The following is a 15,184-nucleotide window of genomic DNA, read 5'->3' as shown; positions in this document are numbered from 1 at the left end:
ACGTATTGGGTCAGGACTGGTGGAGAATCCTTCAGGTTTTCTTCAGCGGGGCAATTACATTTTGTGATCCGAGCAGCAGGATGGACCCCATGGTCTTCCTGGGTTTCCCCTTGTGCCCCACTACAAACGAACCTCGGCTCAAAGGCCATCGAGACCATTTGGCGAGGGTGTGTTCCCCACGGAGAGCTTGCCCTACCTTCCAGAACAACCCCTGCCCTCAACAGGGAGCTGCTTCTTCCCGCCGAGCCCCCTCTACTATAGCACTGAGCGATGTTTGCCTGCGTCAGAATTAGTCACGCACATGTCTGTCCCAGCATCGAGGCTTGGGAGGCCAGCAATGACTTCCAGCGTTGATTTAATCCATCCATCCATTCATCTGTGCATTTGGCCTCCATTTCTTGACCTGGTGCTTTGGCCTCTCCCCTTCCCTGAAAGCAAGCCTTTTCATTTTGGGCGGGCTGTGTAGCTCCACGGGCTGTGGTCATGAAGCGAACGCCCTTATTAGAGCTTTCTCCTCCGGGGTCACTGCTCTGAGCACGTCCCAGCTGGACTCATCCGCCACTGTCACCCACACGGCTTCTGTCCCCATGGTGCTTTCCCAGGCATCACCCACCGCGGCGGGTCCAGGGCCGGGGTCCGAGAGGGCCCCCCACCCGTGAGCGGAGGTGTCCTCCCCAGGCCGCCCTGCCTGGTGCATGGTCCCTGCCATGAGCTTTGCCTTCAGCCTCTCTGCTTCCCCCACCCGATGGCAGTGGTTGTAATTCACCCCTTCATTCCTTCATCCCTTCATTCCTTCGCAATCGACAAACATTTCTTCAAATTAGCTAGTGCTATGCTAGAGTGGGCTCCCAAGGACTCATCCCCGATGTCCTCCTTTTGGAAGACAAGACGAGCATGGCTGCAAGGGGCCGTGTTTGTGTGGTAGCAAAAGGCTCGACCCTTGGTTCAGCCCCAACTTCGAGATCCGAGTTCCGTTGGAAGTTTGGTTGCCCTCCCCGACTTTGCTCCTTACAAAACTAGGTCGATTGGTAATCAGCAAACCGTGTCCCTGGGTGTTCAGAAATCATAACCTGTGTCCTCAAGAGGCCAGAGTGATGGCTAGGGGGTCTGAGATGAACGGCTGCTTCCGGCCGTGAGCTGGCTTTTAAGTCATTAGGACACCCTGATCTTGCCCGGTGGTGATCTTAGAGTCGTTCCTGTCCCTTTCGAAATTAGTTAATGCTGGGCTCTATTTAGAGAAAACTGGGAGAGATGATTGCTCCCGGAGGTGATAAGGAGCATGCCCTGTGCGGGGGTCTGCACAGAATTTTCCGTTGGCAGACCTGGGCATCCAAGACACATGGTACTTCGCAAACCCTGGACGTGGCCCCAAGCATTCACGTGGGTCCCAGGCACCCCCCCACCCCCACCCCTTTTGCTCACTGCTGCCCGTGGGGGACAAGGCAGAGGTCTTGGGGCCTCTGCTTAGAATTCTGCTGTGTATTCATTGCATTGGAGAGAGGGCGTAGTGAGCAAAGCCAGGACCCTGGAGCTGGACAAACGTGTGTGGTTTAAACTGACCGTGACAGCTTGAGTCTGTCTTCTGGGACAGAAGCACCCACCTCGCAGGGCTGTTGTGAGGATTGCTGTAACCAGGGCTTTGAACTGGGATTCTGACCAGGTGGTGCGCGTGCCCCCGGGGGCTGCTGGGGGTGGGATGGCAGGCCAGGTGGGGCAGCCTGACTCAGCAGGTTAGCAGGGAATGGCTTTGCTAGACATGCAGGGGCACCGTGGGGTAGGGTGCTAAATTGCTTTGACATTGTAGGGCTAGACAGGAGTAATTTTGGCAGGGACCTTTATGCCGGGGGCATGGGCCTCTTTGGGCAACACCCTTGCCCCCCCTGGGGTACGCGTTCACGCTCACCTCCGTTAAAGGTTGGAAGCACCCACTGGGTCTTGCCTACCGCTGTGTCTGGCCTGTGGGCGGCACTTACACTCGACCCTCCCTCCGCAAGAGATCTCTCCTGGCAGTGTCCTCCCCGCTGAGATATTAGGCAGCAGCCATCAAAGACCGCAATGTCCCCTCTCTCAATTAACTTTTGGGCTCAAATGCCAGCAGCCTGGGTGCCTAACACAGTACCAAGCCAGTGGTAGGGGTCGCCTTCCATTTTTGTTGAATGGACGCATGGGTGAATGGCCAAATAACGGATTGTAACCAAATGCAAGTGGCAGATGTTAAAACCCTTACTAAGAGTTTGTATTTCGCTCCTGATGAACCTGTTAACAATTGTTGTATTGTATCTTACGGACTTCTGTATGACTCGTGTTGTTTGAAAACCAGGATTCTTGTTTGGGGTGTCGTGAGATGAAACTTTTTAGCTGTCTGTGTTCTGTGTTAGGAATTAGAACCCGGCAGACCCGGGGGGCCACCTAACTAACTGTGCAGTGCTGGGCAAGTCACTTCTCCTCTCTGACCCTTGGTCTCTCTCCTTTTCTCTGATGGGTCACCAGAAAGCTCCCTCCACTGGGTGGTTGGGAGGCCAGGGGCTGGGTCAGCTATAACAGAGCTGATCAAACGCTGGCGCTCATTGAGGATCGTCGTATGTTGGGGGCTGTCCGGCAGGTTCCAAGCCTTTGCGGGATCTAAGTGAGTTGAAAGTCCGTATTGATTTTATGCTCAGATTGTATTTCGACAGTCAATGGAACGTGTAAGACAGAGGCTGAGCGGTCTGCAAGTATTTAGCGAGTTGGCCCAGGGTAAATACTGGTTTGATTGAGGAGTGACGGCTTTTTTCCTTCCTTGGAGTCTGCCCCCCGACCCCCACGCCATCCCACTTTCCATCCAGGCTGCTGCTTCTCACGTGGAGGTGGCAGCAGGCTGGGGGGACTGCTTGGGGCTTGCTGTACCTGTTCATGCCGTGTCTGATGGTGGGGGGTCCTGCAGACACCTGTGTGCGCCCCGGGTCGAGTCCGCCAGGCAGGAAGAGGTTTAGAGGGGCTTCTGCTGATGTCTTCAGGGCCATCTTCTTCTGCCCTTTAGGGGAAAGGCCCCTGTGCTCCTCATTTCCTCACCCCTCTTCCTTCTTTCTCTGGCTGCAAGGTGAAGAAATCGGTCTGCAGTTTCGTCTGGGGGCCTGGAACCAAGCTGGGGCAGGGCTGTTAACCACCATGCCCCGCAAGCTTCCTGCTTGGTTGGGGGTGTGGGCCCGGTTTCTCGATGAGGGAGCTGAGATTCAGAGAGAGCTGGGGATCAGAGCCAGGGCTGAGCAGTCCTACCTGAGGAGCTAGTGCCCTTTGACCCTGCCAGCCAATCTCTCCCAGTTACTGTGGCCGGCCTCTGCTGGCCCATGTGTACCTGGCCCTGCCCCTGGCAGGGGTCACAGTGCGCCACAGCTCAGTTGGGTCCCAGTGGGCCTTGGAAGCTTGGCTGCATTTGAGAAGATATTAGGGGTCATTTTGGGTTGGGGGGTCTCTTCAGGAGACCCCTGAGTTTCTTTCCTGGCCCTTGTCTCATGCTTGTGAGACAGAGCATTCTGCTTTGTCATCCCCAAACGCCATCTGCACCCCCAGCCTCTCTCCTGTCCTGCCCTCCCTCTGTGGAAGCCTCACTGGCCTCCCCTTCTTTCTGCCTCCTGGGCGCTCTTTATGGCCCTCACTGCTGTCCACCTGATCAGCTCTTTCAGTTGCCTGAGATTTTACTGTGAGGTCTGGCCTCCAGCCCTGTGCGCCCGCCTCCAGGAGCTCTGGCACCGGACTCCCCGGTACTCCCCTCCCTTGGGCTTAGCTTAGGGGGTCCTCGCTGTGTCACTGTTTGCCGTCTGCCCCGTGGACATCACACTTCCTTGAGAACATGTCTGAGCAGAGGGGGGCCTTGCCTCGGTGCTCCTGAGGGACTCCACGGGAGGGACAGGTAGTAGGCCCCTCCTCCCAGGGGACTCTGAGTCTATGTTCAGGTGTCTGCTCCCCGATAGGCCTCGGGCTCCTGGAAGCTTAAGCTTGTGTGTGACCCAGGATGAGGGAGTCTCCCAGGGGCCCAGTGTTGACAGGTCACCCACCCCTTGAAATGGGCAGGGCTGGGTCCCCGTTTCCTGAGGGCAGGTGAGGGAGTGGAGGTTCAGTGGGGTCACAGCCAAGCTGTAGTTGAACCCTTACTCTGAGATTTGTGCTTCTCTGACCCTTCACTTCACTAGTAGGCGCCTAACAGATGCTCACTGACTGACGAGGCAGGGTTTTTCATGGACGTGAAGAACTGAATTGATGGTTGGCTGATAGGCAAGTTGAATCCACATGTGTTTCTTTAGGAGGAAAGTGTGTTTTTTTGGCAAAGACTCTTCAGGGCAATTCCTGAGGGTCTCCGCCTATGGTGGGGGCTCCCCCTGGGGCAGGTGCAGCCCAGAGGAGGGTCCCTCCTGATAGAAATGTTTGTCTTCTGCCCATTTTTGAAGTATTTATGTCTAGAATAAAACTTCATTTAGGCTCAAGTGTCCTCGTTTGTGTTGTGGCCCAAGTGATTTTGATAATGTGGCATTTGGTAATGCCCAGGCTGGAGGGAGGCCCTGGTAACGCCCTCCTCTGTGGCTGGCGGTGGGCCCTGAGGGGGTGGAAGTCTCCACCTGAAACGGCTTTGTTTCCAGCCCTGGTGACAACCTGTATCGCACGTGCTGAGTCTGAGATGCAGCCGTGGGCACCCCAAAAATGCGGGGGGATTGGACTCCAGACCTTGGTTCCTTTTATCTGCTCTCACCCTCAAAGCACAATACCCGGGCACAAGTTGAGGGATGGGACCCTGGAGGTCTTGCTCTTTTGAATTCTGGTCCCAGTGTCACCGTTTGCCAGGGCAATGGCCTTGGGCAGGTTACAGGCATCCCGAGTCTTGGTTTTCCCACCTGTAGAATGGGTACTGAATGATAATATCCACTCAAAGGACGCTGGTAGCCCCCGAGTGCAGGCTGCGTGCCTTGCTGCACCCCATATGCTGGCTCTGAGAATCAAGGTCTGGGTTTAAGGCCACTCTGGGGCCTGTGTGTGTGTGTGTGTGTGGCCTGGCCAAATTTTTGCTCACCTGTAACCTGGAAATAGTCACGTTTACCTGGCACGGTTATTGTGGGATTCAATGAGATTGTTGATGTGAAAATAAATGCTTTGTTACCTGGCACACGGGTGGCCTCGCCCCTTGTTCTCTGGTGAACCCTGGGTCTGACCACAGTGCCTGCGGCCTATGGGCGCTGGTCACAGAAGCTCTGTGCTCCCCAGAACTACAGTGGCCCAAGCGGCTGGTGTGCGGAGTGGAGGGCGTCAGGGAAGCACGCGGCCAGCTCTGGGGAGGCAGCGAGGGAGGGAAGGGTTTGCTTTTAAATACAGAGATTTAGCAGGGTCAGAGGGGGTGGGGTTGAGGCCAAAGGTGTCGGGGGTGGGGGTGGGATCAGGGAGAACTTTTAGAAACCCTCAGAGGATGGGGAGGCTGATATTTTAGAGAACAACCAAGTTTAATTGGCAGTGGTTTGGGCAGGATAGCTGGGGTGGTGTTTAGAAAGGCCAAGAGTTCCAGATTCTGGGTTAGTGAGGTGAGAACCTTCAGAGGTCATGGGTGCGGGAGGGTGTCGGGACTAAGGGTACGCTTCTGGAAATCTCTGCAGGTGGGGGAGACTGGGGAAGTGGTGACGTGTGGGAGCCCAGAGATCGAGGGGCACTAGCTAGAGGGGGCAGGAGCTGGTGCCTGGGTGCTCCCCTGGCCCCCCAAGGCTGCTGGGAGCCGGGGCCTTCTCCCCGTGGTATCCGGTGGTGCCCAGTCCCGGGGGCGTCTCTCCTCTCCTCGCCCCCCTGGCCTGCCTGTCTGCATGAGAACTTGTCAGCCAGTGAGACCGGGAGCGGGCCCCTTCATCTGCACCTGTGTCTCTCCCAGCCTCCGCAGCCACAGGGACACCCTGCACACGCTCCTGCGGGACAGGCCGGACCCAAAGACTCTGCACCAGGGCCGCCCCCTGCGAGGAGGGGCATGCTCTCCTGGCCTCTCCTTGCGTAGCCACCCGCCCTCTGACTGATGGACTGCACTGATCTGAGGCTCAGACACGCGGGCTGGACCCCTACCCACCCCTCATGAACCCTGAGACTTGGGGGAGCCACCGAGCCTTCACTTGTCCACACCTGAGGAGTGGGCTCGGACACCTACCTCACAGGGTTGTTGTGAGGAGCGAGTGATGTGGTTTGAAAGCGCCTGACCTGGGGCTTGGCACACCCTTTTGTGCTCTCAATAAATGTGTTTCTTGCCTTAACAAAAACAGTGATGGATGTGCTACTAATATGAGGAGGGCTGAATGTCGGGTGTCCTGTCTGGCTGGGGCTGCTCTCATCCAGGGCGTGTGGCGGGCGGGGAGGGCAGGGGAGCCAGCTCTGACCTCCTGTGGTGGATGCGTGTTGGGGTGAACTAACTCGGGCTGGTCCCCTTCCTTCTAATGGTTTTGGGATGTCACGTTCCTTTCCAGAAAGGAATGTAGCTGGGGAGTGGAGGAAGTCTGAGCTGAGCGCAGCGTTGGGGGTCCCAAGAGCCCCAGAGGGGCCGCCCCCAGGCTGCGACTCTTCCTCCCCTCCTCCTGCACTCCCAGGGCCCAGCAGGAGCCAGGCAGAGCTGTGGTCCTGCTCGAACTGACGGTGAGTGCGTGGCCAGCCTGGGTATGACCCAGGGCCAACGCTCACTGCACAGGATGGTTACCGAGCTCAGCGGGACCCTGAGGAAGCTGCAGGGGTGGAACCTCAGACGCAGCCGCTGTCCCCCCTGGCACAGGCACCAAGCCTTGTGCCTCCGAGACCCAGCTCAGGAAAGTCAGACTGTTGGCCGAATGGTGACGGAGAGGAGCAAGGGCAAGGGACCTGTGGACCCAAGTCCACACGGAGTCCTGGGGGTCATCACACCTGGCTTTGCTGGAGCAGATGAACTGGACATGCAACCAGTGGGAAAGGAGAGGCTGACCTCTGCCACTGCCACCATCAACACCTGAAGTCACCACCACTGCCACCTCCATCACCTCCTCCTCCTTCCTCCTCCACCTTCTTCTACCTCTTCCTCCTCCTACTTCCTCCTTCATCACCTTCTTCTTCCTACCTTCTCTTCCTCCCTCCTCCTCCTCCTCCTATTCCTCTTTCTTCTTGTCTTCCTCCCCTCCTCCTCCCCCACGCAGGGAGGTGCCTCAAGAGAACTACAGGAGAGTCCCACCATGGGGCTGAGCATGGCCCCTTCGCAGAAAGAAAGAACCACCTTGGTGCCAATGGCCATGTCTCAGCCAAGGAGACTTGACCCCAGTCCCTGATGGAGATGATGAGACTCATGGTACAGAGTATGGTCCAGGCAGCATGGAGACAAGAGGAAGATGGCCTCCAGAGTGTGTCCCACTGAGATGAGTCCGTTCCAGCCAAGGTGGGGCCAAGGAGCTGGGAGAGTCCTGCCCATGGTGGTCAGAGCCCCAGCCTCTGATGTCGTTCAGCTGTCCATGATGAAGGGCCTTCTTGATGTTCCAGAGCTGAGACCCTAGATCCATCCTCTGATGACGTTCAGATGTCCATGATGAAGGGCCTCCTTGATGTTCCAGAGCTGAGACCCAGCTCCAGCCTCTGATGACGTTCAGATGTCCATGATGAAGGGCCCCTTTGATGTTCCAGAGCCGAGACCCCAGCACCAGCCTCCCATGAAGCTCAGATGTCCATGATGAAGGGCCCCTTTGATATTCCAGAGCCGAGACCCCAGCTCTAGCCTCCCATGAAGCTCAGATGTCCACGATGGAAGGTTCCTCTTGATGTTCCAGAGCCAAGAATGCAGTTCCAGCCTCTGATGAAGCTCAGATGTCCATGATGATGGGCCACCTTGATGTTTCAGAGCCAAGATCTCAGTTCCGGCCTCTGATGAAACTCAGATGTCCATGATGAAGGGGCCCCTTGACGTTCCAGAGCCAAGACTCCAGCTCCAGCCACCAATGAAGATCTTGCATCCAGAATGAAGGTCCCCTTGATGTTCCAGAGCCAAGACCACAGCTCCAGGCTTTGATGAAGCTCAGATGTCCATGATGAGTGGCCCCTTGATGTTCTAGAGCCAAGATCTTAGCTCCAGACTTAGATCAATCTGCACCCAGAAGGACGGTCTCCTTGATGTTCCAGAGCTGAGACCCCAGTTCCAGCCTTCAGTGAAACTTGAACATACAGAATGAGGGTCCCCTTGATGTTCCAGAGCTGAGACCCCAGTTCCAGCCTTTGATGACACTTGGGCATCCGGAATGAGGGTCCTCTTGATGTTCCAGAGCCAACACTCCAGCTCTAGCCTCCAGTGAAGCTCAGATGTCCTTGATGAGTGGCCCCCTTGATGTTCTAGAACCAAGACCTCAGCTCCAGACTCCAGTGTAGCTTGTGCATCCAGAAGGAGGGTCCCCTTGATGTTCCAGAGCTGAGACCCCAGTTCCAGCCTTCAATAAAACTTGGATATCCAGAATGAGGGGTCCCCTTGATGTTCCAGAGCCAAGACCTCAGCTCCAGCCTCTGATGAAGCTCACACATGCAGAACTGGTGAGAAAGCCTCAAGGCTTTCTTGGACAGGACTTTGCTTGGGCAGGACTGGGTGTGCTGAGACTGGAGATGGCAGAGGAGAATCTGCTCTCCACCCATGGCCTTCAGCACTCCTCACTAGCCACACCAGAGGTAGCATTTGGACCCCATAGGAAGCTGGGTTCCAGATGCATTAGTAAGATGTGGAGTAGGGATTCCTGGCAGGAGGAACAGTGTTAGGAAGAGCATGGCAGCTGAAATAATGGATTGTGGGTGGCACTGCTGACGAAGCTTGCCCATGAGAGGGTATCTGTGCAGCAAAGCACTGTTTTATGCCTTTTAGTTGTGCTGGACTCATGGCTGGCTGCACACCAGCCTTGACCCACGGGGCTGCCAAGTTGGCTGGACCCTGGAATGTAACCCAAGCTCGTTTCTGCGGCTTAGCTCCTCTCCCAGGGGAAGGTGCTAAACACCCACTCACCAGACTGGCGTGAAGCTGTGACCTTGGGGCTGGTCATTTCTGGTTGCCTCTTTCTAGCAACGGAAGCTCAATTGAGGTTGGGACTGAGACAGGGCCAGGCCATCAGATGGGTGTGAAGACAGCATGGGGGGCAAGGGGCGCCTCCAAACACATGGGGACATGATGGCAGCTTCCCAGATGCAGCTGCCTTCTGGGCTGGGACTCTGCCCCAAGCACCCTGATGATAGCTGTGGTCCTTCAGGAACTCAGTTGACACCAGACTGTCCACTAAGCTGAAGAGAGATGACAATTAAAGAAATAAGGCCAAAAATATTGACTTTCTCAGAAGCCCTAAGGACTCCATGGGTGGATAGAGTCGAAGCTATGGAAAGTGTCAACTTTGGGAGGAGAGAATGTGCAGTATCTGCATGAGCGGACTCTGAAGTCTCTAGACTGGGAGATTCTGAGAATCTGATTTCATCAGTTATGCCATTGAGACACAGCTCCAATAATATATCCCAGAAACTGACTTATTTTATGCAGTTGGAGCCTGCAGGAAAAGGGAGCAGCTAGCAAGAGTTCTTGAAAAACACATCTTAACGATGCCAACATCATTTTGGTGATATTTCCTGGAAATTCATTAACATTTGGAACTATGCATACAAAAACTTCTTTTATGAGTAACTGGGACTCTAGACCTGGGATGGAATGGTGGAGAAATGTCATCTTAGAGGACTGCCCTGCCCTACCCCCACCCTCATTTGGCCAAGTTATTTTAGGAGGTTTCCAAGAACAAGCAATTATTAGAATCACTCATTGCTGATTTCCTAGAAGTCCCCACAACAAATTCAAAGCCAAATGCAAACCGGGTGAGCCGGCAGGCTTGCAACATTTGTGAAGAAATGTGGAATCTGCTCTATAAAAAGTCATCTGCTTCAGGGAGCGAGGCTCAGAGTAGGCATTAAGGATGGATAGATAGAAGTTCTAGGTCGTCAGGCAGAGCCCCTGATTTAAGATAGTTCAGAGACTCCTACACAGCCCCTCCCAGGAAGGTCATCCAGCTCTGGGATGTTTCTGGAGTGTGCTAGGCATTGTGATGGACTTGGGGAGGAGATGATTTTGACGCAGTCCCTGCCCTCCCAAGTGCGAGAGGCCAGATTCCAGGTGCTACCACTCTGGTCTCAGTGCAGAGGGCTTCCCTTGGATCAGGGTTAAATGGTCCAGAGAGGTCTCCCAGTTAGCGCCCCTATTTTCCAGATGAGGAACTGAGGCCCAGAGAAAGGTTGATCCCTTAATGTCTGTTAAGACCAGCCCTCTCTCTGGAGGTCAACATTCCCTACTCCAGGCTGCCTCTGATTTTACTGAGATTCAGGAAGAGCCCCAAAGGCTGAGTGGATGGCCTGCAGTCACCCATCAAGAGAGCAGAAATAGGAAGTCTTGGCACCAGAGCTCCCACCTCCTTGGGCAGATTGGCTGTGGTGGTGACATCCTCCAGGAGCCCAGCCCCAGCACCATGCTGGAAGAGTAGACCAGAGGGAGTGAGGATACTCTGGGGGATGGGAGAGGGGATGGGCCAGGAGGAAGCCCAACTAGGAGTCTAGGGAGCCAGGCCCAGCCACAGTTTGCCCCACTTCCCCCTCAGGGCCTCAGTTTCCCCGTTGTTCATTTTGTCCTTCTCCTGTTTGTGGGAGCAGCTGCCGCTGGCCAAAGGGATCAGTGACAGGGAGGCTGGAATGGAAGGTCATGGCCTCCTTTCTTCCCCGGGGGGACTAAGTGGGGCCCCAGACTTCACTGACACTTGTAGCTCAGCTCTTAGAGGAAGCAGGGAAGGCAGGGAGATGCCCGGGGACTGCAGTTTTCTCCCAGATGACTAATTTCCCCCTTCTCATTCTTACCAGTAGCTGCCATTCTGGAGCTGGGGGCTGGGGTGAGGCAGCATCAGGTGGGCCCTGGGAAAACTTTCTCCCAAGCTCCGCTCACCTGAGGGCTGTTTTCATGTGCCAGCCTGACGGTGAGGGGACAGTGTTCCTAATAGTGTCCTCCGTTTACTTCTCAGGAGACACTTCGGGCTCTGCACCCTGCGGTCACATGGGAGCTTAGGGGAGGCAGTCCCAGCAGCAGCAAAAGCCCCCTGCAGAGGCGGGGCCCACCTGTGGGTGGGTAGAGGTGGGTCAGGAGGATGGACGGGCAGGGCAGCAGGGGCAGCAGAGCAGCCAACTGGCCCAAAGAGTCAGGCCGAAGTCAAGCCAAATGTTACACAATCAGCAGAGGAGGGGGCGCCCCACACCCCAGAAGGCATTTATTAGGCGGATTTGGTCTCTGTGCATTTCCCAGACAGCCCACAGCGCCACAGCTGCCTTCCTGCGGCCGAGGGGCCTCTAGGGACCGAGCATCCCCAGACCTCGAATTGGGTCGGGTGCGGGTGGGGTGGGGGCTGGCAGGGTGTTGTGGAACATTACCTATATACCTGCACTTTACAAAGCACTTTATCTGTTTGCTTGGTGTTGGCTGGTGGTGGAGTTGAGTGGAGGTGTGCCTGTCAGTGGGCTGGGTGCTCCTGTCAGCTCCCCGCCATGTCAAGGTGGAGACCCTGGGCTCAGAGAAGGGCAAAGGCCATTCTGGGGATACTCACATGTCCGTAGGGGGACAGGGGTTCACCGTCCTGCGAGGGGCCGTTTCTCTGATGCCATGGCTGGGGCCCTCCGTGCCCAGCAATCAGAGGACCACACTGCTGGGAGGAAAGCGCCCCCCCCCCACCCCCCAGTATGCCCCAGAGCTGATCTTCTGGGATTGGTCTCCCAGACTGGAACCTGCCTCCCTTCACTTAGAACTGACTGTGACCCCAACGGGCCTTAGCTGCTCCCCACCCCGCAACAGCCTTTGCTCATGCCGCCTGTGAGTGGGCTACCGCTAGAGCTTTCCTGCAGCCTGGGACCCTGGTCCAGGAATCAGTCTGCACCCCTGTACCCCAGCTGCCACGCCAGCCCCCAGCACATGTGGGCACCGGATCGGTGTTGGGTGACTGCCCCAGGCTAGGCTCAGGTGTGGTCCTGGCCCCGGGGGTGCTGTGTGCTGAGGGTCCCTGGCCTGGGTTGGGGGGTAGATGAGTGCCCCTGCCTGCTTGTGTGTGCCTGGATCGGTGTGTGTGTGTGTGTATGTGTGTGTGTGTGTGCGCGCGCGCGCGCGTGCATGTGTGAGAGAGACAGATGGTGGAGGGTGCCTGGAAGTGAGAGACAGATTGGATCTCTCCCTAAGCCCGGACACCCTGAGTGCAGAGTCCCCATCCGCTTCTCCCGCAGACCTACTCCCCACTCTCACCCCCTGCTACATGCCCCCTGGAGCTTTGTCCACAGCCCATCTGTGTGTCTGTTTCTGCCAGAGTGGGCAAGAGAGTGGCAACCTTGGCCCCTGACCCCTTACCCTTCATTGTTGCCCCCCCCCCCCCCCGCATTGCCTCTCCTTAGCAATGCTGTCATAGGTCAGGGGGATTTTGAACTGCCGACGCCCATGAGCTGCCGACGCCCCCTCTTACCAGCTCTGCCCTCTTACCAGTAGGCTTTTCCCTTCTGTGTCCTGGCGTGGAGCCCTCCCCTCCTGCAGTCCCCCAGCTCCTGCTCCCCCATACCAGCCCCTAGACCCCAGCTACCAGGGCAGCTCACGGTAGAGTGCAGCCATCTCGCAGATGGAGGGACAAGAACGGGTTGAGCGAGGCGTGGCTGGGTCCTCTGCCCAGCCTCCACGGCCTGCCCAGCCTCCCCTGCTGTGCCCTGCCACCTGGGGCGTCTGCCCCCCGTGGTGCTGACCAGGGACCTCGGGACCAGATGGGGCCTCCCAGACCTCGGCTGCTGCACCCCACCCTTGACAGAGCCTCGGACCGGGAGATAGCTGTGTCCCGGATGCTGCAGGATCCAGGTCAGTTCCCGCTGTGCCTCATGGCGCCCCACCCCCCCTTATCCTCCAGGTGCCGCATCTACCTGAGATTCCCGGTCCGAACACCATGATTTGGATGGGAAAGTGCCAAGAATGACATCAGATTTTTTTGTGTGTGTGTCCAATTGGTTTGCTGGTGAGGTTGAGAGTGGACAAATCAAACGAGCCTTATCAATAGCCCTGAGCTTTTGACAAATCTATATATGCTATATATATGATATATACACGTGTGTAAATATTATAGAACATACAGGAGATTATGTTGTTGCAACCCTTTAAACTTGGCATTGTTGCCAATTCAAAAATGGGCTGGGGAGAAGGAGGGGATAGGTGACTTTTCAAAATTCCTTTATGGGGTATGCAAGCAAAAATGTTTGCTGACCCCTGTTCCAGGGCGTCCACTGTTCCTCACCGGCAAGGTTCTCAAGGCCTTTGTAACTGTTCTCCAAGCTTCGCACGTGGTGGATATTCTGTTGATGACGTGGGCATGGCGGGGGTGGTGGGCCGGACGCTGGGCTGGGCTGGGCTGCGGTTGTAAAGGCTCTTGATTCATGTCCCACCTTGGCCTTCAGAAGTTTCCAGGTCCCCCTGGTGGGTCCTGGGTTCCTCCTCCTTCCCATCTCAGCTTTTGGGGGGGGGTCCATGTCATGCACGTCTGTCACCATGGGCTCCATCATCATGGCTCCTCACCCTTAGCACTGTTTCACTGTCATCTGCAACTGCTGGGTCCCAGGGCCCGGGACCCTGCGGGTCGGTCATCTCGGGCTCCCATCACCTCCACCTGGCCTCTGTCATCCTGGGCACGGCATCTCATCTCCATCACTGTGGACCTGGCCATCACCCATCCATCATCCGCCTCACCTCCATCATCCTCGCTTCGGGGCTCCCTCTGGCCGCCAGGGCCTTGTACATGGTAGGCTTTCATTCATTCGTTTGCATATTCGGTGAAGGTCTACTGTGTGCCAGGCCCTGTGCCAGGCATCAAGTAAATGGACGTTGCCCTTGGGAGTGCACGCCTCGGGGAGACGCACGAGAGCCGGCGGATGGCGGCGAGCCTGGGCCCGGGCAGCTTGGGGATGCGGTGCAGAGAAGAGTGAATCTGACCGCGGGGGTCGACGGGGCAGAGGGTTCAGCCAAGGTCCTGCTGAGTGGGGTCTGGAAGGAGAGGTCAGATGTGCTCTCTTTCCTCCCTGCTGGTGGCTGACATCTTAGAAATGGCACCGGGAACCTAGGCGCTCGCCGCTTGTCCATGGGGTCCTCGCTCCTAGGCCCTGGTGTGGTTCCTGCCCCTCCAGGAGCCTGGGCTCCCTGCACTCTGCACCCCGTTTTCCGGGTCAGCCTCCTGGCTGTCCCCTTTGTTGGAGATCATCCAGTCCTACCTACATCCATTGTTGGTCACATCATTCCCTTTTTAGAGGGGAACACGGCGGCTCAGATGAGTTCCCTGAGTATTAAATGTCAGCACTCAGAGGGTTAAGAACCACATTCTGCGCTCTTGCCACCAAAGTGGACATGAGAGAGGGAAGCAGGACCTTCGCTTCTCATTGCTCAGCCCTGGGCTGGTTCCAAGGCAGGGTTAGATCACCTTGGAGGAGGGGAAGTTGCTGGGGGAGGAGGGAGTGGGCTCCCTGTGGGATGCAGTGTTCACGTTTCTGGGGTGAAATCAGAAAATGTGGACAAGGCAGTGGATTTTTTGTAAAGCAAAATGTATTCCATTGTAAAAATCTGAGTTGTGTCCTTGTTGCATTGGGGCTGTTACAATGTACTCGGGTTCTCCGAAACAATGGTAGTCCAGGATGGAATCGTTTTGCCTCTTGACTTGAATGCCTGTGCTTGGCCAAGTGTTGGTTGTCAAATTCCATTTTGGAAGTTCCTAGGTCTTGGAGAGCCAGAATATTGGACCCTCTGGTGTCCATGAAGACCCTGTGGATGTTTTGGGTGGAGGTTGCATGGGCTTGTGGGGTGACGGTGGCTCAGAGGTCTTAAAAGTCCCCTTCAAAAACTGGAGTGCTCTCCGTGTTAGAGGGTCTGGGTGGGCTTCAGGAGGTATGTCAAGTGCGTTAATGTGGAATGCTACCTTCGGCAGATGATCTTGTCTAACTTTTAGGACTGTCTGGTGGCCTCTTTCGGTTTGTCCTGAATCACAGTGAGTGTGGTGTGTGCGGACTTCCTTGGGATGAGGTGGTGCCCTGGGCTCCCTCCCTCACCCCAGTTCGCCCATCACCTTAGGGGAGGGGCAGCTCCTCATTGGGTGGTCCTGGGGGTGAACACCTCTCCTGGTTCCTGCCC

The 15,184-nt window shown here is 56.3% G+C and overlaps 1 protein-coding gene across 4 annotated transcripts in view; it reads left to right on the top strand.

Moving 5' to 3' along the window:
* Positions 1 to 6,257, top strand: part of LOC118002565 — a 34,368-nt gene extending 28,111 nt beyond the window's left edge. For all 4 annotated transcript variants that reach the window (XR_004677061.1, XM_034993081.1, XM_034993079.1 and 1 more), the window contains one exon: positions 5,882 to 6,257. Coding sequence is in view for 3 of the 4 variants with exons in the window: in XM_034993081.1 (XP_034848972.1) it covers positions 5,882 to 6,033 (152 nt within the window). In the remaining variant the exon portion in view is untranslated. The remainder of the gene's footprint in view (positions 1 to 5,881) is intronic.
* Positions 6,258 to 15,184: the final 8,927 nt, after the last annotated feature.

The sequence above is a fragment of the Mirounga leonina genome, unplaced genomic scaffold (assembly GCF_011800145.1).
Source record: "Mirounga leonina isolate KUSES-001 unplaced genomic scaffold, KU_Mleo_1.0 Mir_82, whole genome shotgun sequence".
Classification (NCBI taxonomy): domain Eukaryota; kingdom Metazoa; phylum Chordata; class Mammalia; order Carnivora; family Phocidae; genus Mirounga; species Mirounga leonina.
Note: the sequence above shows the minus strand (reverse complement) of the source record. Positions and strands in the feature narration are given on the sequence as shown.